This window comes from Acanthopagrus latus, chromosome 18, assembly GCF_904848185.1.
Source record: "Acanthopagrus latus isolate v.2019 chromosome 18, fAcaLat1.1, whole genome shotgun sequence".
Classification (NCBI taxonomy): Eukaryota; Metazoa; Chordata; class Actinopteri; order Spariformes; family Sparidae; genus Acanthopagrus; species Acanthopagrus latus.
The window spans coordinates 6,494,509-6,517,271 of record NC_051056.1 but is presented as its reverse complement, the minus strand read 5'-3'; the positions used below and the strand labels follow the sequence as shown (position 1 = coordinate 6,517,271).

Sequence of the window (22,763 nt, the reverse complement as noted above, 5' to 3'; positions counted from 1 at the left end):
ATATTCCATCCCATCAGCCTAAACTTCCTGCCAAAAAACCTCAGTAATGTTTAGACTGTATTTATGACATTTTTTTTTTAAGAAAACTATGTTTCTTCCAAAAATAATAATAATTTCATAGTGACCACAAACTTTTGAGCAGTAGTATATATTTATATAAAATGATGCCTGGCCGGGGGGCGGTCGGCCGGGGGGGGGGGGGGGTCGAAAGAGCTCGATGTCGTATTAAAATATAGTGTTATTCATACTCCACACCAGCTGGAGGCAGTAATATTTAGTCTGTTTGCCGAAAAAGATGACGATGTCTGACGTGTACCAATCGTGGTACCTAAAGATACCGGCATAGCCAATGAGAGTTGAGAAGAAAATAACGCAAGGCTTGAGATGTAAACAGCAACCGGTCTAGCGTCTGCTTTGGTGAAACCAAATGAAGCTACAGGCGATATCCTCCTGTACAACTGTGTGCGTCTCTTCGTTCATCACCACATCACTGCCGAAACACGTGAGTTGTTTCTAACGTTCAGTTTGTTTGTTGCGTGCTTACCCGGTGAGGCCAGCTGCCGGCACACACCGGGTAGCTCAGTGGGTGTACGAATTGTTACGCAGGTGTATTGTAACTGTCACTACTGGCGCGAGAGCTGCTCATGCTGCCGCTGTCACACATGGAGAGGTTTAGTTAGCATGACGTGCTCACTGCTCTCCTTGTTTCAGTCACCATGAGGCTCATGTCCCGCAGTGCTGCCCTGGAGTTTATCTTGTTGCTGTGCTGCTGTCACTTAATTCTTGGCCAAAAAGTGAGTTCTATGATTTTTTTTAATGTCATAGTCAGAGGAGTCATGAATAAAACAAATGACAGATGGTACTGCTTCCTATGTGTTAGAAAAGTCAGCACTGGTATTGAGCCGGGGAGTTATTAACAGAACGCCCTGAGTCTACTTCTCACAGAGGTCCTGAATAAAGTCATAAAAAGTGATATGGACATTATAACCAAGTTTGGGGCTAGGACTAGTAGCTGGATGGTTTATTATTAGAAATCAAACTGTAATTGTAAGAAAATTTTGCAACAGCAGCTTGAACTTAATTATTATTATATAAGCTCTGGTGCATTAAAACAAGAGGGAGATTTTACGTAAGATATATTTCAAAGATTTAACTCAAATTGTTGATAGCTGATATTCATTGTCATTTGTATTATAACCAATATTATTACTCACTTACTTATTATTACAGACTTTTTACCTTACTGTACAGGATGGGATGATGTGTATGGCATAACGGTCTGCAGGATTTCAAGTTAGGTTTCATGTCGCAACCTAAGACTATTGCTTTCATTGCTTCTGTTTGTTAAAGGCCAAACCTCCAGCAAGTTGTAGGTCAACGATATTCTTTCTGTGTTTGTACAGTCTGATTCTGCCTTAACTGTGGTGGAAAATAAGGAAGGAGGAGGAGGAAGAGGAGAAGGCCGTGATGATGATGATGATAAAGAGGAGGTAACAGTTGATGAAGATGAAGGAGATTTAGAGGTGGTCCAACCAACTGAGGAGTGGCAAACGCTCAAGCCAGGTAATGTACATGAGTTACCCGTAATCTGTCATTGTCAAGAAACATCTGGTTTGGTTTTAGACGTACTGTGTGTGTGTGTGTGTGTGTGTGTGTGCAGGCCAGGCAGTGCCCACAGGTGCCCATGTGAGGCTGAATCTGCAGACAGGTCAGAGGGAGGTCAGACTGGGAGAGGAGCAGCTAAAATACTGGACACATGAACACAGGTGTGGGTCCATATCGCCTGACTCTTAAAAATCCATACAAATTTTATTTCACTTATGGAATATATATTTGAAACAGTACTGACAGAGCTCAAAGCCCCCACAGGCAGAGAAAAGCAGGTGGTAGGAGCACGATGAGAAACTGATATTGGATCAGCAGTAAAAGTGTGTCTCTGCAGGGACAAAGAAGAGGTCCAGACCTTGTTCAATCCTGATGAACTGAAACAGGCCATGAAGAAGATAAAGGAGGACCTGAACTCTGTGAGCACAGACCAACAGGTAACAGCATGTACTAATACTAATCTCCCACCTCTTTGTCTTTTGGTTAGGTTACTATTATGGTCCTCTCTGGTCATATGCAGAGCATTCAGATTCATAAGATTCAAAAATTTTATAGTTCATTCACGGTGCTATTTGTAAGAAAAGTAGATTATTGATTCCCATTCTCAACTCGCAATGTTGCAAACTTCCTTTGATGCAGGCGATAATGGCCAACTTCTGCAGGTCAGTATACTGAAGTACATTTTTTCAACATTTTCTGTCTCTTAAGCTACTAGAAAAAATACAACTCCATAATCAAGAATTAATTGACTAATTTCACTCGACGAGTTTCACTCTTTATTTGCCTCTTGAGGCCTAGTAATGATGTCTTCATACCACTCAAGATAAAGCCAATCTTTTCTATATATAGACAACAAAATGTTAGCAAATAGATTATTATTAGGAACCAGGTGCACATTACTCAGTGACCCTAGATGAGTTGGCAATAGAATGACCCCTCTGTGCAAGTCTCCCAATACCATGTGCCCAGATACACGAATGTCTCTTTGACCTGTAAACTCACTCCACCTTGTTTCTATGGATCAGTCTATCTATGGATGAGTCTTCATGCAACCAATCCCAACATGTCAAATTGAACAGATACGTCTCTGATGAGCTAATGTAAGCAATGGCTTTAGAATCTGTACAGTGAACGACATCCTTGACATTAGACCCTTGATTTGACAGCTGAAAACTTGCCTTGTTGAGAAAAAACCCATTTAACAGGGGAAAAGATGGAAGAAATCTCAGGAAGAGTCACAGAGGAGGAGTCCTATACATGTCACATGTATAGGACAGAGCAACAACATCACAATTTGCAAGTTGCATTGACAGATTGCCAGATATCTGACACAACTATGATATATGTAAAGTGTATGGATCCAGGAGATGACTGAGCAGGCCGAGGCATTGCCAAGTGGTGCCTGAGCCACACAACCTCCTCTCCACTGTGGTGGCCTGCAAGAGGACAGGTCACACAAGATTAGAAGATCAGAGTGAAGAGGCCTCACATTTCACAGAAATACAGATATAAGGAGATAACAAAACAGAAAAGAGCAATGATCCAGTGGAGTACAGGGTATGATGATACATATGCATCAATATGTGAGGCAGCAGGAGCCAGGAGAGGCAAATGATCCCAGGGGCCCAGGTCCATCAGAAGGGAGCCTTAATGAAAAGCATGCGGTGAAGAGAGCAGCTACACACCATGCACGAAGAGCCTCTGTTACAGCAGATTATACCAGCATTACACATCGCTGATATGGCCATTTCTTCTTTCTCTGTAGCTGTAGTTATTGAGCATGTTTGAAAGGGGCTTACAGTTGAAATATTGCCAGATTCATAGAATTACAAAAACATATATTTAATTAAAAGTTATGTATAATAATATTTATTTAACGTTCCTACTGAATCCAAAAGAAAGTGTGTGTGCATTTTAATAAAAAAAAAACACATCACACTCAAACTGTACTGTGTGTCTCCTCTGTACTTTCTTTGTGTTTGCAGGACTCTGTGGTTTCTAAATATCGTCCCCTAGATGAATTAAAGAGAGACATGGCTCAGCTTGAGGTGTTGGTGGAGACGGATGCCCAGGTACATCAGTCTGTATTTGAAATTAAGGTCTTCACAGTAAGTCAGTCAAGTCTGACCCATACTAAGGGTATCAAACATAAGCTTGTTAGTTATTCCAGTATTGGCACAAACTGAAACTGAAAACAGGTTTGAGAGGATTTAGAATCTGTGGCTTCTGTTTATAGTTTGTCCAGCAGAGAGCACTGACAACTTTAGTTTACTGTGAGAAGGTTTTGTTTATTTAACACTTTTCAAAGACCAAGTGTCATATATGTAATATGTTCTATTTAAGTTAATGATGAACTGATTAATTAACAAAAGAAACTCATCAGACAAATAAATAATGCTGAAGCATTTTTAATTCTGCCCAAAATCAGTGCTGCCATCAAAATATGAGTGGTACAAGTGTCAGTATTACTGATGAAGGTTCTCAGTCATCCAGGTCACGGTACAGTGCTTTATCATCAGCAACTGGAGTTCACGAACTGCAGCCTCTTGGAAGAGGGATTAAACATCTTCAAGAAACTGAAACAAGTCGTGTCGCCCATGATAAAGCACTTAATAGTATCAGTATAAGGTATATTAATGCAATTTAGCAAAGACTATAGTTTGTATTAGTGCATCAAATCCAGCACAAACACTGCTTCACAGTAAACGACTTGCATCAAGCTGATAAAGGTTTTTTTTTTTTTTTATGTGAAGCAGCTGCAGGAAGTGTTGTCATGATCAGCTGTCAGCTGCATTTCAGTTTCTTAATCTAAATGAGGTGTGTTGTGGTTTGAAGATAATGAAGCGCATGCTGGAGCAGTTGAACAGCAGCAAGTCTTCTACAGAGCAGAGGCTGAACATCCTGCAGGAGCTGGAGTACCTGGTCCATCAGGTAACACGGAACACATCTGATCATCCACTTTCAAACCTCTCTGAATCATGTTAGTTTACAGATGTGGTTCCAACTTGTGTGTGTGTGTTAGGTGGATAACGCTCAGACCCTGTGTTCGATGGGAGGTCTCCAGTTCATTCTACAGGGTCTGAACAGCTCAGACTTCAGATTACAGGAGAGCTCTGCTTTTGTCCTGGGATCTGCTGTGGCAAGGTACGAACAGCAAAATGTTCTTTTAGCTAAGACATGTCTGCAAGGTAAATCAACACATAAAGTGACAGATGTTATATTTTCACTTCCACAATTATTGGTGTTTGCAGTGTACGCTTCAGTGTTTGGATAGAGCAAGAAGAGTGTCCAAAGTATGGACAGATAAACATAGAAAACCTTCAAAAATCTGAAAGTAATCGATAATGTATTATTATCTCAGCACTGCTCTGACCACCTGACTAATGAATCAGGTTTGAATAGTTAAAGTTGGAAAGTGCAAGGGCTGGGTGAAATGGGCAAACTGTTATCACAATATGTTTTTTTATATTCATCGATGTCAATAATTATCACAATATACAGTATATATTAACAACAATAATAGTAATGATACATTTACAGGTTTAAGATATTCTCCTTAGGACAGAACCCAAAACAAACCAGAGGGTTACAATGTTTTGAATTTTTAAAAAATTTGTCAGACTTCAGGTACCCAAACTATTTCCAAGTAAGTGAAGTGTTATGACCTTTCTTCGAAGTTCTTTGTCTTTGTCAGTTTCCTCGCACTCAGTTTGGCTTGTCAGACTGCTCATTTTCTTATGTCAGCTCGACACACAGGCGCTCACCTTCATTCTGAGTTGTTGTGGGTGGGAGGGGACAGAAACTTGCATCCAGCGCATGCATCTGTTTCTCTGCTGTGCGACTGGTTGTTGGTGTAGTCAGTGTTTTCCAAGTAGAGGAAAACAGACTCAAAAAAGCTGTACTGAAAATAAATGTCATCTGTGATTCTGTTCTCCAGTAACCCTGCGGTTCAGGTGAAGGTTGTGGAGAGTGGTGCTCTGCAAATGCTTTTAACCATACTGGCCACTACGCAGCCAGTCGGAGTGAAGAAGAAGGTACTTATACATTTGCCCATTACAATGTCAGAAGAGTACATACAAGCAAATGCAGTTCAGCAGTAATGTTTTCTGTGTGTGACTGTCCTCTTGTCAGGTTCTGTATGCAGTGGCCTCCCTCTTACGTCACTTCCCCTATGCACAGTATTACTTCCTGTCACATGGAGGTATGCAGGTCCTGTCAGAGCTGTTCCAGGCAGATGGAGGAGAGGTTCTGCGTACCCGCATTGCTACCATGTTGTATGATATGATCAGCGAGAAGGTACAACAAACAAACAAACAAATAGTATTTTAGGTTCATCTAGGAGCTTAAATCTCATGAAGAATGATTTTGCCATGGACTGTCAGGGTTCTCCTGGCCCTGGGGATGCAGAATATGACTTCTCAGATGATGCTCATCTCTCCTGCTCCACTAGGAGCTGATCTCTCAGGCAGGTCTGGATCCAGTGCTAGATGCCTCCCATGAAGAGCGGGTGCGTCAGTACTCTGAGGTGTCCTTGCAGAGGGAGCTGCTGGAGAAGGGCTGGTGCAGTCTTGTCCCACAGCTGCTGGAGTCCAATGAGCATGACTACAGAGAGAAGGTGGACTATACTGAAGATGAAAAGCAAATCAAATTTTGAGATGTAACACATTTCATAGCACTTTTAATACCAAGTTGTTGGGTGCATTGGCAGAGCTTTTGTGGAAACAAGGTGGGCAGAGCCTGCTTTGACCTTTAGGGGAAGACTGGGCTTCTTAGGATGGGGGGCCTTAAAGAGACACTACAACGAATCCTTTAGGGAGAGGGCAATAACAGGTACTGCAGCAATGCAGTATGATAAAGTTGTGAATTTGTGAACATTAAAGCATGTTAACATTTTCTAGTAGACGGCAAGAATAAAAGTATTAACCTGAAAAAAAAGTCTCGATTAAATTGTATTTCTAGCTTCCATATGGCGTGGTATGTCTGAGTGAAATAAGAAACGCAGACCAGATGTTATTTTGGGAAGTATTTGATTTTATTTTTTACAGTGGTTGGATAGCTGTAGCTATCAGGGAGAGATAGACAAAGCCCATTGCATGCTCCATAAGAATGTGTAAGCACGTCATATTTTGCTTTGCAGGATGAAAATATGACTGATTTTGATATCAGAATACAACTTTTTAATTTTTTTTGCACACTAACATCAGGAATGTAATCTAGAATTGTGAAAAATAGGCATTTTTTTAATTTCAGCTTGAAAATGAACTTTGTTCTCTTGTCCTACAGGCTCTGCGAGCTTTGTTGGTGATGGCTCCCGTGTGTTTGGAACAGTACCACTCAGACAGCTCTCTGCTGGGCTCTCTGCGCTCTCTTAGAGACCAGTACGAGGACATGATTCAGTCACAGATGATTCTTGGAGAAGAGAACAGTTACTTTGCAGAAATCGTAGAACTTATAGATGCTCTGCAAGTCAAAATAAAATGATGAGACTGTTGTACAGTGTGGGGTTTTATATTGCCCTCTATTGCCAAGAGGAGAACACAGACTTCTAGACTGTGGGAATGAAACAAGTGCATCAGCTGCAGAAGAACAAAGCTCTAAGACGGGAGTCAGATGCATGCAAGACATGGACACACTTTCCACATCGTTGTTGGACTGAGCCTGTAGATCCTGGATCCATAGGTCTGTTTGAACTTCAGCAACTATGATTTCATTTTTGGCCTTTGAATGTTTGTTGAGGTTGATGGAGATTTTTTTATTTTTATTATTTTATTTGAAGAATAAATGCATTATTTTAAAATCATTGTGTTTGTATGTATTTTGGGGCAGATGGGTTTGGGGTTTGTCTGTAGGGTTATCGAGCAATTAGACTAGATAATTAAACTGGTATTGTGGTGGAGGCTGACAATGTAATAGGTGTACTTACACCAAGTACGGTGCATTTAGAAATGACTTCACTTTTTTCACATTGTGTTATGTTGCAGCCTTATGATTCAGTTGTTTATATTAATTTAATTCTCCCATCAATCTACACTCAATACTCCATAATGACAAAGCGGGGACAGAAATGTTTGCAAATTTATTAAAAAGTAAAAACTGAACTATCACACTGACATAAGTATTCCGACAGTTAGTTGAGGCACCTTTGAAAGTGATTACAGCATGGACAAATCTTTGGTGTGATGCAACAAGCTTTGCACACCTGGATTTGGGGATTTTCTGCCATTTTTCTCTGTAGATACTCCTAAGCACTGTCAGGTTGGATGGGGACCATCAGCGGACAGTCATTTTCAGGTCTGTCCAGAGATGTTAGATTGGGTTCAGCTCAGGGCTCTGGCTTGTTCTCCAACGGTAATAAAAAATGTTTAATCAGCACAGACTGGGAGTAATGCCACATCATGATTTGACTAGTTTTTGCAATGACAGTGAAAACTATGGTGTAAAAATGTAATCATCAATAATAACCATGATTTATCGCAATCTCTGTCAAAATAATCACATCATTTTTGAGCATATCTTGCAGCCCTAATGTCCAATGTCCAATTTTCCTTTTGACTAACTTTGTAAAAATTTCAGACAATTTTGTTTCTGCTTTGTCATCATGGTGTATTGAGTGTAGATTGATGAAGGAGAAAAATAATGTATACGATTTTGGCTGCAACATAACTAAATGTGCAATGAATGCATCGTAGATGTGCACAAACACAAACTTTCTTTTGGTAAACAGTAATAGACCTGCATTTCTCTCGCGCATTTCCAGTCTACAAGACTTTAGACTGTGTTTCATCCTGATGGACTAAAATTTAAGGTGATACAGCAAGGATCACCCCTGAACAAGCATCAAACACATCGCAAGAATGTGATCTAAGAGTGTCCCTCTAATAGACAGAACAAGAACTATATGAGGTTAAGAGCAAGCAGATTCTTAAACGTGCTTACGCAGAGTAAGGATGGTGTGGTGTATCGATGCTTTTATTCTGAAACAACCAACGGAAATAGTGTGTGTAATGTAGTGAGGGGAAGCTAACATCATCTAGCTACAAACTACGAGACGACGTTAATATGCAAACAGACCAAAACAACGGCAGTCCACCTAATATATTGTGTAGTACGTGGACTTCGAGACATTTTGGTCACTTCGAGATAACAACTGGATTGTTTCAGTATTTTAAAAAGACAAACTGCCAGCTGGTAAGGGGTTAAAGGGACAGGCTGTGTTTACATTTGTTAGCATTATAGCAGCTAGTAGAGTGTTACCCATTATATTGATTTCATTGATTCCTATCCAGCGCAAAATACATTTTAGAACACTGCGGATAGGATATTGTTATATATTGAATGTTGAATGTTTATTTTATTTTATTTTATTTTCGTATGAAAGGGGAAATTGTAAAAACTGATGTTTAGCCTAATGTAATGTAGATAGTAAATAGAGGACAAGGATAGAAAACCTTTCAATATCAGTACCTTTGCACACTTATATACTTAGTAATATGTTGAATATGGTTAAATAATAAGTATAGATGTAGTAGAATTGCGTTTATTAACTCTTAGGATTAACAATAGTACACCTCTTGAAACACCTTAAGAATGAAGTACTGAGATAGCAGTACTTCATTCATTTTGTCTTTCTGTTGTGATTCAGACTTTTTAGATGTGTTGATGTTTAAACGTGTCTGCCTAATGTCTTGTTGGATGGTTGGCTGGAGAGTTTGACCTCAGGTTTACTCCTTGTTATCAATAGCGTATTACTGTTGACAGGTGTGTTAATGAACAGTGATGGAGTCATCTCAGAGGGACAGGCTGTCGGTGCTGGTGGAGGAGCTGACCACATCAGGACAGCCACAGCTCAACCAGGACAAAATGAAGGAAATCAAAAAGATCTGCAAGTATGTCACTAACTGAAAGACACATGTCTCCTCTGACATATCATTCTGTCATAAGTAACTGTGTACCATGGAGGGCAGAGAGTAATGTGATTTACAAGTTATTCCACATACTAGTTCCTTGTCTAAAAGAAGCCAAAACTTGACAATGATATTTTAAACACTGCTACACAGTATAGTAGTATATAGTAGTGACTGAAAGCAGTTCTGAATCCTCTTCGAATTAATGAATGAATGTATAGTTTTATTTCGGTTACAGTATACAATACTTAAATTATGTGCAATCAACTGACAAAATATTACCATACATGCCTCCACTAAACATTTTCTCACAACAAAATTTTAAACAAACTCTGTAACCGAAAAAGGAATAGGCTGAAGCCAGGGCTTATTTTTGCCTATCCTGTATCTTCAAATAATTCTCAGAAAAAGAGAATTTATTATCTCTCACAGCAACACTCAACTACCCAAAGTCTATAGATTGTCTATTCACTTTGTTTTAGCATATTAGTAACCTAAATAACTTGCGCTCACGTCTAATTTTGCTGTGGGACCCCTCTGCAGTTGAACCCTAACCCCATGACAATGTTTCAGTACATCTTTGGTGTTGCAAAGTATGCTCTGTAGTCATAATATATGTAATATGTTACAGCAGTGTTCTTTTATTGTTTATTTATTTATTTTTCTTGATTACTCAGTCAGAAAGGTTGAGTGGACACACGGCACTCAGCTGCAAGAGAAACATTTCCAATGGGAGTAAAACATTTTCTAATTGGTTGTACCCTGATTATGTCTTTTGGAAGTTGGAATTAAAACATGCATATTGTTAGTGATTTGTACAAAGCATTTGAGAGCTACATGAAATGAAGTAAAAAATGGTATAGAAATAATCACACATATTATTATATGGAATTGAATGAAAAAAATCACTGATATGTCTCATATTCACTCAATGTCTCTCATTCTTCCCAGGGTGTCGAATGACTGCATAGACCATGTGTACCACTCAGTGATGTCACAGCTTAGCCAAGAACATGCTGAGGTCCGACTGTCTGCCTTCCAGATAGCCACTGAGCTCTTTACCAGATCACATCACTTCAGAGTGCTGCTAGTGGACAATTTCCAGGTACTGGCATTAAGTAGACATGTAGTTCATCTCAGGTATTTCTTTATACCATGTACAAAATTACAACCCCCCTAATTGTACAGTGTTAAAAGAATTTGGAGCATAGTTTTCATTTGTTTCCTTGGGAGTGTAAGCTTTCAAAGTTTAGATGAATTATAGAATTTTCATTTATTAAATGTAACAGATTATGTCTAGTTAGGGATGCTGTTGACAGGACAGCTCTTGCAAATATATCCTCAAGTATGTCATGTTCCAATCTCTTTTCTTTTCTTGCACCGTCTCAATCCTTCCTCTCCTGCAGGAGTTTTTGGAGCTGACTGTAGAGACTGACTCAGAGCAGCCCCTCCCGCCCCCCAAACAAGTAGCCAGGAAACTGAGGTCACTGGCCATCCAGACTGTCCAATCATGGCAGGCCTCCTATGGGACGGCCTATAAGAAATTAGCTCTCGGCTACCACTTTCTCAAACAAGTCAAGAAGGTGAGAGGGTGGTTAATCAATACAATAATTGTTTTTCTTTCATTTTGTGATGATGGTGATTGTTGCGGAAAAATATGATTCTCCCTGGTAATTCTGTCTCCATACAATAGGAGGTCATGTGTATCTTGTACAGACATTAAGTCTGGATGAGGATAGTGACGACTGCTCTACGAGCAATCCTCTCATAGTCTCTGCAACCTAGATACTCAAAGCTGTTATAGATATGTCTGCTTTACACCACTGCATCCAACGCTTTGCATTGCACTTGCTGATGTATAGCTTTGATACAGCAGCTCAGCCATGGAAACCCATTCCATGAAGCTCTCTATGCACTGTTCTTGAGCTAATCTGAAGGCCACATGAAGTTTGGAGGTCTGCAGCAATTGACTCTGCAGAAAGTTGGCGACCCCTGCACACTATGCACCTCAGCATCCGTTGACCCCACTTCGTTATTTTATGTGACCTACCACTTCGTGGCTGAGGTGCTGTCATTCCCAATCACATCCACTTTGCTATAATACCACTGACAGTTGACTGTGGAATATTTAGGAGCGAGGAAATTTCACTTGTTGCACAGGTGGCATCCTATCACAGTACCATGCTGGAATTCACCAAGCTCCTGAGAGCAACCCATTCTTTCACAAATGTTTGTAGAAACAGTCTGCATGCCTAGGTGCTTGCTTTTATACACCTGTGGCCATGGAAGTGATTGGAACACCTGATTCAATTATTTGGATTGGGGAGTGAATACTTTCGGCAATATAGTGTATGAGCATGAAAATTTAGATTTGGCCTCTTTAACCCACAAGCCATATTTGGAAGTTCAACTTCCTTCATGTTCAGGTATTTGGTCATAAACTAAACTATTAGGCACATTTTGACTTAATGAGGCCACTAGTTGATATGAATCTGATATGTTAACTACTAGTCCTTTCCCCTGCTACTATTACTGTTTACTTGGAATGTGTTTCCAATGTCACAGTCCTCTTGTGAGTGATGTCTCCATGTTATCAGGTGGACTTCCAGGATGCTGAGGCCAGGACAGTCGCAGAGAGGAGGAGGGTTGAGGAGAGACAGAGGAGAATGGAGACGATTTACAAAGAAAGGGTCGAGGCAGCTTCCAGAGACATGGATGGTAAATACTACATTGTTCAACACCACTCCTGCTAGTCATAATAGTAACGGCAGTAGTAAGGACAGGAGATATGGTTGATGAAGGTTCTCCGTCATCAAGTATATGAAGGTCATGATAATTTGAGGTGCTATGTTTTAGGCAACTGGACATTTCACATCTCATCCAAGAGGCTTCTTTAGTTCTCACGCACTGTTTCCATGTATGCTGAAAACAATGTAAAGATCTTGGCCGGAGGAGACAGATGGTTTGAAAGCGGAAATAAAGAATCTCGAACAGAGGAGGTGGCCTATGACACTAACTATCACCCACCTACATTGTGGTACTAAGTTCCATCTCCAGACAGCTTAACAACCATTCACACATGGGCTCACCTAACCAGAGGATGAAAGCCATTTGGGTCAACGACCTACAAGTGGTCCTAACGACTTCTGAAAATCTGAGCTCATTTGTGTCCTCAACGACTCTGTAAGGACACTCCCACACATAGATTAAAAGCCTGCAACTCCCCTCCACTTAGTTAGAACTGAAGAAGCCTCTTGGATGAGAGGCAAAACATCTTCAAGAAAACGAAACATGTCCAGTTGCCTACGATACAGCCCTTACAACAAATTTGTTTTTGTGATGAACTGCACTGGAGCAAACATTTTGGTTTTCCTAGTGTGACAGTCCAACATTGTCCCTTGCATTAAAATGTGTCTTTTTTATGAAATATTAGCACGACATGTTTTTTCTTTGTCAGAGTCATACCAGGAAATTCAGTCAACACTAACTGAGATGGAATCCTGCATGAGCCTTCTTCTCCCAGAGTTCAACCTGACAGACATCCCGACCACCAGTAGTAGCCCCTCAAACATCCAACCAGCTGATGATTGTCCATCAGCTGGTGAACAGCCATGCTGCAGCAAAGATGTGAGGGATGACTGGAGAGAAGGAATGATACAAGAGAGAGAGGAGGGCTGGGAAGAAAAGGAAAGTAATCCTGGGGAAAATAGAGGGAAAGAAGAAAAAGGAATGACAGAGGAGAAGAGGATCCACAGGGAGGAGATAAAAGAGAAGGAAGTGAAGGAGAGTTCTGAGGATGAGGTAAGGGAGGATAAAGAGAGGAGAGAGGAGAAGGGGAAGAAGAAGACACAAAAGGGGGGAGAAAAGAAGGCACAGATGCAGACAACACAAAGAGAGGGAGAGGAGGAAGAAGACAGTGAAGAGGAAGAGGAGGAAAATAGTGAAGAGGTGGAAGATGCTGATGAAGAAGACTTGTTTATTCGTAACTCTGGACTCATCTCTCACTCCTACAGTCTGGACCTGAACATCAGCTCTGGTGGGTGCATCTCACTGAAGTGACACTTCATCAATTGAACCCACACATTATAATGCTTTTAATACCGTAACACAACTGTCAATGAGGAGGTTGGCTATTTCAGAGGTTTAAAAAGTTAAATGGTTAATTTAATCATCATTTTACAACATAGGGTTATATAACGACATGTAGGTTGCATGCTACAAAAAGAGAAAAAAACAAGCATTTTATAGCCTTTGATTGTTTTTCCATTGTGGTTTCATTGAGGCCTATAAAGATCAGTTTAAACCAGAAATCTAATCACATATTTTGAATGAGTATAATAAATGAGAAGCTTACAGCATGAATGTTTGACCCAACACATGTACTGGAAATCCATCAAGCTGTGTCAGTCAGCAGGAAGTAAAATCAGTGAGAATGTTTCCAGGGCCTTCCTGACACCAGGCTGTTCTTAAAGCTGGTTACTGTGCAAGCTTGTTAATTAAGTGGTATCAATCTATGAATTCTATGTAATCAGTAATAATTCACTAGGGATGAAATGCCTAATTGCTGAATTGGTAAAGTGTTCTTTTTAAATGTATCTTCCTTCCTCTTACAGGTCCTCAAGTTAAGGAGACAGAGGATAACGAGGCAGTTGTTTCCACAGTGATAGACCTCCATAAACTGATCAAAACAAAACACCTTCCAGCTGTGCATGGCTGGGTTCAGGTACAAACACACAAGGCTCAAATTTGTAGACATGTTATTGGTTATTACATTAAAAAGGATCTTTGAAACTTCTATGTTGTGCTGGAAGCCTAGAAGTTCATGTTAGTGGACCCCATTTCTAAACTAAAGTTAGCTACTGTTGCTCTTTATTAGTTGAGCAGAGAGAGGCACTGAGACGAGGCGCTCGAAAACTTGCATAAATTCACATCCTTTGGACTGTTGCTGAAAATCCAACACAAGTCCTTTATGAAGAAATCCACAGTCCACCAGCATTAAACAACTTAAACAAATCATCCACAGGCTTGTGTAGATGACTGAGAGGTGAATCTCATTTTTTACATCATGCACAGGTGAATCTAAAATGTTGTGAATATCATGGAATATAATTTCTCTTTTTTTCTGTAACTTAATACAATAAGTGAAACGTTCATGTGTTCTAGATATATTACACAATAAGTTAAATATTTCAAGTCTTTTTCTGTTTTAATTTTCATGATTACAGCTTACAGCTCATGAAAACAAAAAATCCAGTATCTCAAGATATTAGAATATAACAACGCAAATCAAGAAAAGGATTTATAATACTGTACATGTTGACCTTCGGTTAATTTATGCACTCAATACTTGGTTTGGGCTCCTTTTGCACAAATTAGTGCCTTCACGCGGTGCGGCATAGAGGCGATCAGCAAGTTACATTGCTGAGGTGTTAGGGAAGCCCAGGTTGCTTGGATAGTGGCCTTCATCTTGTTTGTAATATTGGGCTTGGTGTGTCTTATCTTCCTCATGACAGTATTCACCACATTGATTCTCTCTGGGGTTCAGGTCCAGCGAGTTGGCTGGCCAAAAGATGACAGCCTACCTAGTTATATTTTACAAAAAAATGCATGAAAATGAAACAACCCCTTCCAATCTGCAAACCATGTTTGTCTGTTTCTCTTGTATTATTGAGGAAAGCCCAATTGTCACAGTAACAGGTTTGTCTGTGTCTGTCTGTCTGTAGGTCTTCACCAAGTCAGGTGCTGAGCAGCCACTACTAAGGAGAGCACTGGATCTGAAGCGGTCTTTGGAAGCTGCCCTGCAGAAGCACAAAGAACTTCACATCGATTACAGGACCAGGGTCCGCAAAGTGGTGAGTTAACAGTAGATTTTCTTTGAACATAGCTGATAAAGGTAAAAACGCCTGTTGCATACCTTTATTGACTATGTAAAGTAATGAGTAGTTATACAGCCAAAGAAATAAACTGTTTACAAAACAACAGTCAGGTTGGTATAGTGCAGTGCCAGCAGGTGGCAGCATCCTACTACAAATCATGTCAGGCCACAGCATCACTGTAGCCTGTGGTACCGATATTCCATGTACATAGGAGTGATTTAGTAAAAGAAGAAAGACTTTTATCCCTTTTTTTGCAAATTGTGAGCTTAATGAGCTTGCACCGTTTTCATCTTCTTCATTTAAATCACATTTCAAGTCCAAGTTGGGACTTTGTGTGGATCAGAAGAATCAGGCATACTTAGGTGTGTTTCACTGAAAAAAATCTTTATCATCTCTGCAGTTGTACCCCTAACCAACTGGGTGTCGGAACACCTCCTAGTCTGGGTCTTTGGAGTATTGTCTAGTTCAATTAGTACTCTAAACGCGACCCATGTTTTCATTCACACCATCTAGTGGTGATTTACAGACCTGCTGCTTGATATGTTTGCTTCCATTGAAGCATGGTGTTTACTGCTTCAGGCTCTTTAAACTGTGGAGAACTTGATGGTAACAACACAGCTCACTTGTGTTCACTAATGTTCACTTATGCTGACACTGAGCTGCCACAAGACATATTTCACTCACATAAAGGGTTCTGTCTGAAATTGTTTAAATAAATGAATATATAATTAAGTAATCCTTCATGGATCTCCAGCAGGGAAATTAAGTGTTGCAACAGCACATAGACAAGCAAAGCAGCAAGTAGAAAACGTAAGCACATATACAAATTGAAACAGGATAGATAAGATAAAAATATACATAAAATAAGATAAAAATAGGAGGTAACTACTGTTGTTACAAATGGCAAGTAATGAAATAAAGTGTCATGGTGTGAGTGGTAGATGCAAATTATGTAAACAGCAGGGTGTCTGATAGTGTCACACACACGCACACACACACACACTCACATCTCATCTACCTAAACATAAGGCATGGAAGTTAAATGACCATTACAATTTGTTTCTTTCCATGATGTGCTATACACCCTAGACTTATCAACACACCCCATTGTTATGATTGCGTATTAGTTTGCATGGCTTTAAAGAGTATCCTCTTATTGTTCTCTTTTTTCTGTGGGCTCCCAGAGGGAAGTATCATAATAGAGACAGAGAGAGGCCGGATGGAAATATTAATAGTAAAGACATTTGGGAGAGGTGAGATAGCAAGGCACAGTCATAATGCATAATGCATCAGAGACAGAGAGAAGAAATTGGGGAACAAGGGGGAGGATTTACCCATTCATTCGCTTCGCTGGCACTAATGTGCCCTATGGCTTGACAGCTGATATCTCTATCTGGCTGCCTTTATATCTAGCTTAGCATCATCATTCTGCTGTTGTTTGAGCCAGCCCAAAAACAGTGGCACAAACTTATCAGACCTTTCTCGTCATAAAGGTGGTCATTTGGTAACTCTCTTATTCAAACTGTAAGTTATTTGTGAAGGTCTGATTAGTGCTGAAGTGTCTGGGTTTTAGAGATGGGTTGCCTCTGCATAATTGCAGTGCTGAGAAAAAAGAAAATATGAGGAAAATCCAAGAGCCGAGGACAGCAGCCAGCAATTTTAGGTGTTTAAGGACCAGTGAAAGCAAACTGCTGTATGCCTTTGAAGAAAAAAAGACATAAAAGTTGTAGGGTGTGAATCCATCTTTAGCCGAACAGAGCGGCAGAGTGACAGTGACAGAGCGCCGGGCGTCTCGCTCTGCCTGGTTATCACTGTCAGGGACCAGTCTGCTGCACCAGCAGGCCCAGCACTGTGATAACCACACAACTTACAGCCCCTTTATCATAATTAGCTTTTCCTTTTTAGCCTTAAAAGGCCTTCCATTACTGGGTCCTTCTCTATCGCGCCGCTTACACACCACACGATTGGTTTCTCTCTCAGCGGGCCTCTCAATATAGTCTCCCATAACGGGGGAGCTGCAGAGAGAGGAGAGGAGTGTTTTAGAGACATATAGAAAGGTGTGTTTATTGAATGAGAGAATAAGACAGAGGGAGGGTTGATTGAAAAAGCATTTCCATGAAGTTGGACGACTTCTGAAATTTAAAAAAAAATGCACAAGGCCTTCTTTTTGTTTCATGGCTGACTGGTGAGAGTGTGGACTAATATTTGATTGTTTGGTGTTAGATAAATTGAAGGTATTAAGGTATTTTGTCATGCAAAGCTCCAGCCGTCTAGCTGGTAGAACTAGCTAGATAAAAAAAACAGCTACTGTACATTGAGACTCCTACTTTATAAATTTGCTTTCATCAGCCATAGGATTAGGCCAATATGATTACAGGTTATTTGTTTAAATTACACCATCTAGTGGCTGATCTAAACTGTAACTGTAAGTGATGCCTGTGCCTAAATGGAGCACACAATTCTGACACCCTCAGAAGGGGCCACACTGGGCAACCTCTCAGTCGTCTGCCAGCTCCGTAAGCTCTGGATTCTGACAAGTTGGGCTGGGTTTGCTGTCCATCCCATTCTTTTGAATGTGTTGCCTCAAGAGCACCTACAGAAAATGTCCTTAAATTTGGAACAAACATCTACTTGGACTCAAAAATGAACTGATTCAATTTTGGTTGTCCAAGGTCAAGTTCACATTGACCTAAGGTCCTTCCCATTCTTATTTACTCAATATTTTAGGAACGTCTGGAAGGAATTTCTTTGAACTTGGGACAAAACGTTTTGCTGATATTGCGCTCCAGGTGATTGTTGCTGCATGTGACATAGCTCTTTATCAGTCTTCTGTACTTTTCTGTAAAATAGTCTCTAGGGGGCTGATCACACATAGACTTGTCACTAAAGTTCTCCATTTAAAAACACCTTGGAAAAATGCCAGTTGGGCTACAAACCATCATTTGACATTTTTGCTTTGTCCTGATGATTCCAGTTTTAGAGTATTTGTTGAGACCAATACAGAGTATTATTTTGGTCCCAATTTTGAAGTGTTTTTTTTTTTTTTATAATCTTTCTTTGTTCCACTCAGTGGGATGATTTTTCTGTAAGACAACATTGGATTGCTGCGGCAATTACTGTAGAAGGTTGGCTAGCCACTATGACTAAACAAACATCTGAAACAGATTGACAAAGAGACTCTTATGTTATTCCATTGAGTAAGATAATTGTGTACCCTGCTGTAAAGCTTCCATTTAAATCAGGAATTGGGCAGCTTTCACAGTGTCTTGTCTTCTAAACTTTTAGGAATGGTGAACATGTTTGAACTGAGTTTTCAATGAGAGCCTTGACCAGGAGAATCCTGTACGCATCCGCTGAGTGTTGCTACCTGAAAATATGGGCTTGTGTTTAGGAAAGGATAAGACATGCAGACTCATTTGAACATATCTGTTTTTGAGAGTGTATTCAGTCACTCCTGGCTCCATTCATACAGGCCCAGGTCTTGTTTACTGCTGATAACCCATCTTATCAGAGCACAATGGATGTGGCCGCCTGTTTCTCACTGGAGATAAACAAAGAAAGACTATCCCTCTATTTCTCTCCGCCAACCCTCCCTCCTTTTCATTAGTACATTCATTCTCTGAATGTGTCTCCTTCTGTACACAAGATATATGTTTTCCTCTTGCTCTCTTTGCCTCTATTTCCCTCTCACTACACATTATGTTCTCAGGGAATCTTGGCTTTGTGTTTTTGTACCGCAGTATTTGGTTGGAAGTGTGGAAATACATTTAGTGAACACTTGAACGGTAAGTGCACCAGCGAAAGAATTTTAGTGAAGAATAAGACAATGGGTAAAAAGGGAGCTGAAGCAAGTCTAGTTAGTTAAACAAGCCCACTTAACTGGAAACTACTAAGCTAGCTAAGGCTAACAAGCTATCTGTGTTCACAAGTAAAGCTTAGTGAATTTCACTTTTTTTTTTATCACAGATTAAAAAAAACAAAACAAAAAAAACAACCTTTGTGCTCTCTCATGCTGCAGCAATTGATTACTTTTATAACTGAGTATTCCTCTGATTACTCTAGCAATTAATCAAGTAATCAGATAATAAATATTGTGTGCTCAGCATTTTTCTTATTAAATTAATTTTCCTCTATTTAGTAACATACAAAAGATGGTCGCTTGAATTGACAATTAATTGGTTTGTGTTGATATTTGATATCAGTGATATTGGTTTCTGCAGTGTACCACTAAAACTGTAAACAACTCAAATGATGACCCTAAAGTTCCATGTGTCTTTATTGTTTTAAAAGCAGCAACATATATATATATATATCTATCTATCTATATATCTATATCTATATCTATATATATATATATATATATATATATATATATATATATATATATATATATATATATATATATATATATATATATATATATATATATATATAATATTTATAACAGCAAAATCACTATTAACTAAAATGTTAATAGAATGATATTCCTGACACAAAAATACTGTGAAGATTAATAATATTGAAGAACACAGACATCGGTCAGTATCAGTCCTGCCTCTGTGATGTGCCTATAGGTGCTACTGGTAGAAGGTGAATGAGCCGGAATGAATTTAGTTTGACACATTTTTCAGTTAGCTAAACAGTTACTACATACAGGCCACTGCTTAAGCATACTGTTACGTTGTTTGTATCATTTGACCAAGCTAGCATGCTGCATATGTGTTAAACAGCAGCGGTGTTGGAGAGATGCTGGCGGGGCAGGTTAAAATCTTGTTGAACAGATGTATGGATTTGGTACTGAGGAGGTTTTATTTCATTTACAGTAACAAGCGTTTTTGCTGTCAACTCGAGCAAACCTCAGTAATCATGACACCATTTTTGCAGATGTCAGAGGTCTCCCATTATTAGTCTCATATCACTGGCCAAAGGGTCAAACTGGGTAACTTGGCTCCACAAACTCCCAGGGCTCTTTGAAAGGCTCACACACCTTTGAGGACATTCCAGATGTCGTCCCAGAGATTTCACAAGTCCCCAGTAAAATGAAGAATAGCACTAAGTAATTTCACTCTGCTACTAGGCAAGAGTGTAATATCAAATCATAATGACTGTTTTGATCACAGATTGAGACAGCCTGGGAGGAGGAACTAAACTAGGCAGCTGAGAATAAGCTTGTTGACAGCGAAAGGTTAGGGAAGCTCTGGGCTGGCTAATAGACCTGCCAGGCTAGGTTAGTGACATAAAGATGTCACCCTATACATCATATAAGCTGACTGCTCCCCAGAGACAAAGGGTGTGCCTAGGCTTGTGTGTTTGGGAGTGTTGGGGGTTGAGGAGTATAATGGGATAAAATAGCGGAAAAGAAGCTATAAAGGGACAGCGAGGGGAGTGGAAAGCCTTTTTTTCTCATTAGTGAAGGATCCCCTGGGATCCTTCAAGGTAGTAATGAATAGGATTGCAAGGTGGTCATAGAGATGTGGGATGTTCTGGCAAATCAAGGCCTGAACAGGTCAGACTATGTGGAAGCTTTAGGCCTAATTACTTTGTAAATATGTTGAAATCAATCAGTGACAGTGGACTTGGAGAGAATAGTATAGTAATAATATCACAATGGTAATGATGAAAACGGAAGCACAAATTGATCTGTCATTGATACACTAAGTAATTTAGGACTCAGATACATTTGTAAAAAATAGTAAAGATTATAAAAGGGCATGAAGTTGTAAGCTTGTACCACGTCTGCTCAGGCCTTGATCAGAAGATGATTGCCAAATATTTTTATTATTTATTTTATTATATTATTTTATATTATATTGTGCTGAACCCATTCCTGATCAAAAAGGTGTATATATAGTTTTTTGAGAACATTACAGTGGTGAGATCTAATTAGCTGTTTTCAAAGCTTTAATTTCTGATGTCTCTGAGAGGCCTGGGTAGTGTAGATGCTAGTAACATAGTAGCTTAAGTGTGAAACCTGTTAGTTATAAGTCCTACACTCATATTTTTGCTGTTTTTACATTCGAAGTTCTGGAGCAGAGGACATGCAGTAGCTTCCGCATGCAGGTTCTTTACCCTGTCCTAATCAACTGCGATAAAGTCCCTGCTGCTTTCTGATGTTCCGTGTTTTGCTGGTGCAATTGTGATAAAGAACATGATACACAAGGAAAAAACAGAAGAAAAGGAAGAAGGGTTTGTCCACTGGCAATATAAAACAGAGTCAAATGCTTACTTTGAACATGTTTACCTGTGTTTAAAGAAACAGCATATAAGCAATAATTTTGATGTGAAAGTGATTTTAGTCATCTATTGCATGCAGCTGCTAAAATCAGGATTAACCTTTGACCCTCACCACCAACACCTTTCCAGTCCTAGGTATTGGATCTCTGTAGCAATCAGTGGATGCAGATTTTTCAGGATGCATAAGATCAGGAAGTCACACCTAAACTTCTCATATCTGTGTGTGTGTGTGTGTGTGTGTGTGTGCGTATATGTCTAATTTAGTAGTGTGGTATTCTCAGAAAGATAACTGTGTGTTTATAAACACATTTGTGTATCATGTGTTGATAAAGCATTTTTCACTTGCTGTCTTTTAAGGAAAATTTCTTGAGATAATGGTGGCATTAGACTATTCCCAAAAGACATTTTTCAATTTTAGCCTTAAATGTAGAGTGAAACAATCTAGTCACTCTGTGTGTGTGTGTGTGTGTGTGTGTGTGTGTGTGTGTGTGTGTGTGTGTGTGTGTGTGTGTGTAGCCAGCTGTAGAGCTTTATTAACTTGTCAGGGAGACAATAGAGACATCTCTTAAGGCTTTTTCACCTCCTCATGTTCTCCTCTTCTCTCGTCTCCTCCGTTCCCCCTTATCCCTTTGCTTCCACTTCCTCCTCCTCACTCTTTTTCTCCTCTTATGTGTGACTGTGTGTGATGGTTAACCTCCCCTCTCTGCCATACACCTGACTTATGGCTGTGCAGTAATAATTTGCCAGACCTTGGCAGGCTGAGTGTACATTAGCATATAAATAGCAGATGCACTGAGTGCCCATCACAGTCGACTACATTTAATTTTTGGTTTATAAGATTGAATGGGTTTTTAAATGCAGCGCCATCAAACTTGCCAAGAGACAAATGAAGTCAGGGGAGCAGTTGTCCGAGGCAGCGCCCTAACATCATTTTTATAAAGGATAAGAGTCTTATTTAGGGGCCAGGAGGGGAGAAGAGAGCGCGTGAGATGCTATAGTAGCTGAATAAGCAAGATACCTGTGAAAGTAAAAACAAACTTCAGTTTCTAATCATGTTCAGACATTGCTTTTTTGATCCAGGTGTCACTCTTTCTCCCTGCTCAAGATACATTGTATACCTGTATATTACTAAAAGTATGTGGAC

The 22,763-nt window shown here is 39.8% G+C and overlaps 2 protein-coding genes across 3 annotated transcripts in view; both read left to right on the top strand.

Annotated features, from left to right (window-relative positions):
• The first annotated feature begins 339 nt into the window (after positions 1-339).
• Positions 340-7,406, top strand: sil1 (SIL1 nucleotide exchange factor). 2 transcript variants are annotated; one of them, XM_037077776.1, is made up of 12 exons: positions 342-502; positions 712-794; positions 1,404-1,563; positions 1,661-1,766; positions 1,943-2,042; positions 3,591-3,677; positions 4,441-4,536; positions 4,628-4,749; positions 5,543-5,639; positions 5,737-5,901; positions 6,056-6,220; positions 6,889-7,406. In XM_037077776.1, the coding sequence occupies exons 2-12, from the start codon at positions 717-719 to the stop codon at positions 7,084-7,086; spliced, it is 1,374 nt and encodes a 457-aa protein (XP_036933671.1). In that variant the 5' UTR covers positions 342-502; positions 712-716; the 3' UTR covers positions 7,087-7,406. The 2 variants fall into 2 exon arrangements, with proteins under 2 accessions (XP_036933672.1, XP_036933671.1); XM_037077777.1 differs by lacking the exon at positions 712-794 and having other exon boundaries at positions 340-502.
• Positions 7,407-8,600: 1,194 nt separating this feature from the next.
• uvssa (UV-stimulated scaffold protein A) overlaps positions 8,601-22,763 on the top strand; it is a 40,815-nt gene continuing 26,652 nt past the window's right edge. Inside the window, exons 1-8 of the mRNA XM_037077839.1 lie at positions 8,601-8,793; positions 9,364-9,491; positions 10,461-10,614; positions 10,916-11,092; positions 12,107-12,227; positions 12,967-13,545; positions 14,123-14,232; positions 15,233-15,361. Of these exons, the coding sequence (XP_036933734.1) occupies positions 9,382-9,491; positions 10,461-10,614; positions 10,916-11,092; positions 12,107-12,227; positions 12,967-13,545; positions 14,123-14,232; positions 15,233-15,361 (1,380 nt within the window). The 5' untranslated portion in view covers positions 8,601-8,793; positions 9,364-9,381. The remainder of the gene's footprint in view (positions 8,794-9,363; positions 9,492-10,460; positions 10,615-10,915; positions 11,093-12,106; positions 12,228-12,966; positions 13,546-14,122; positions 14,233-15,232; positions 15,362-22,763) is intronic.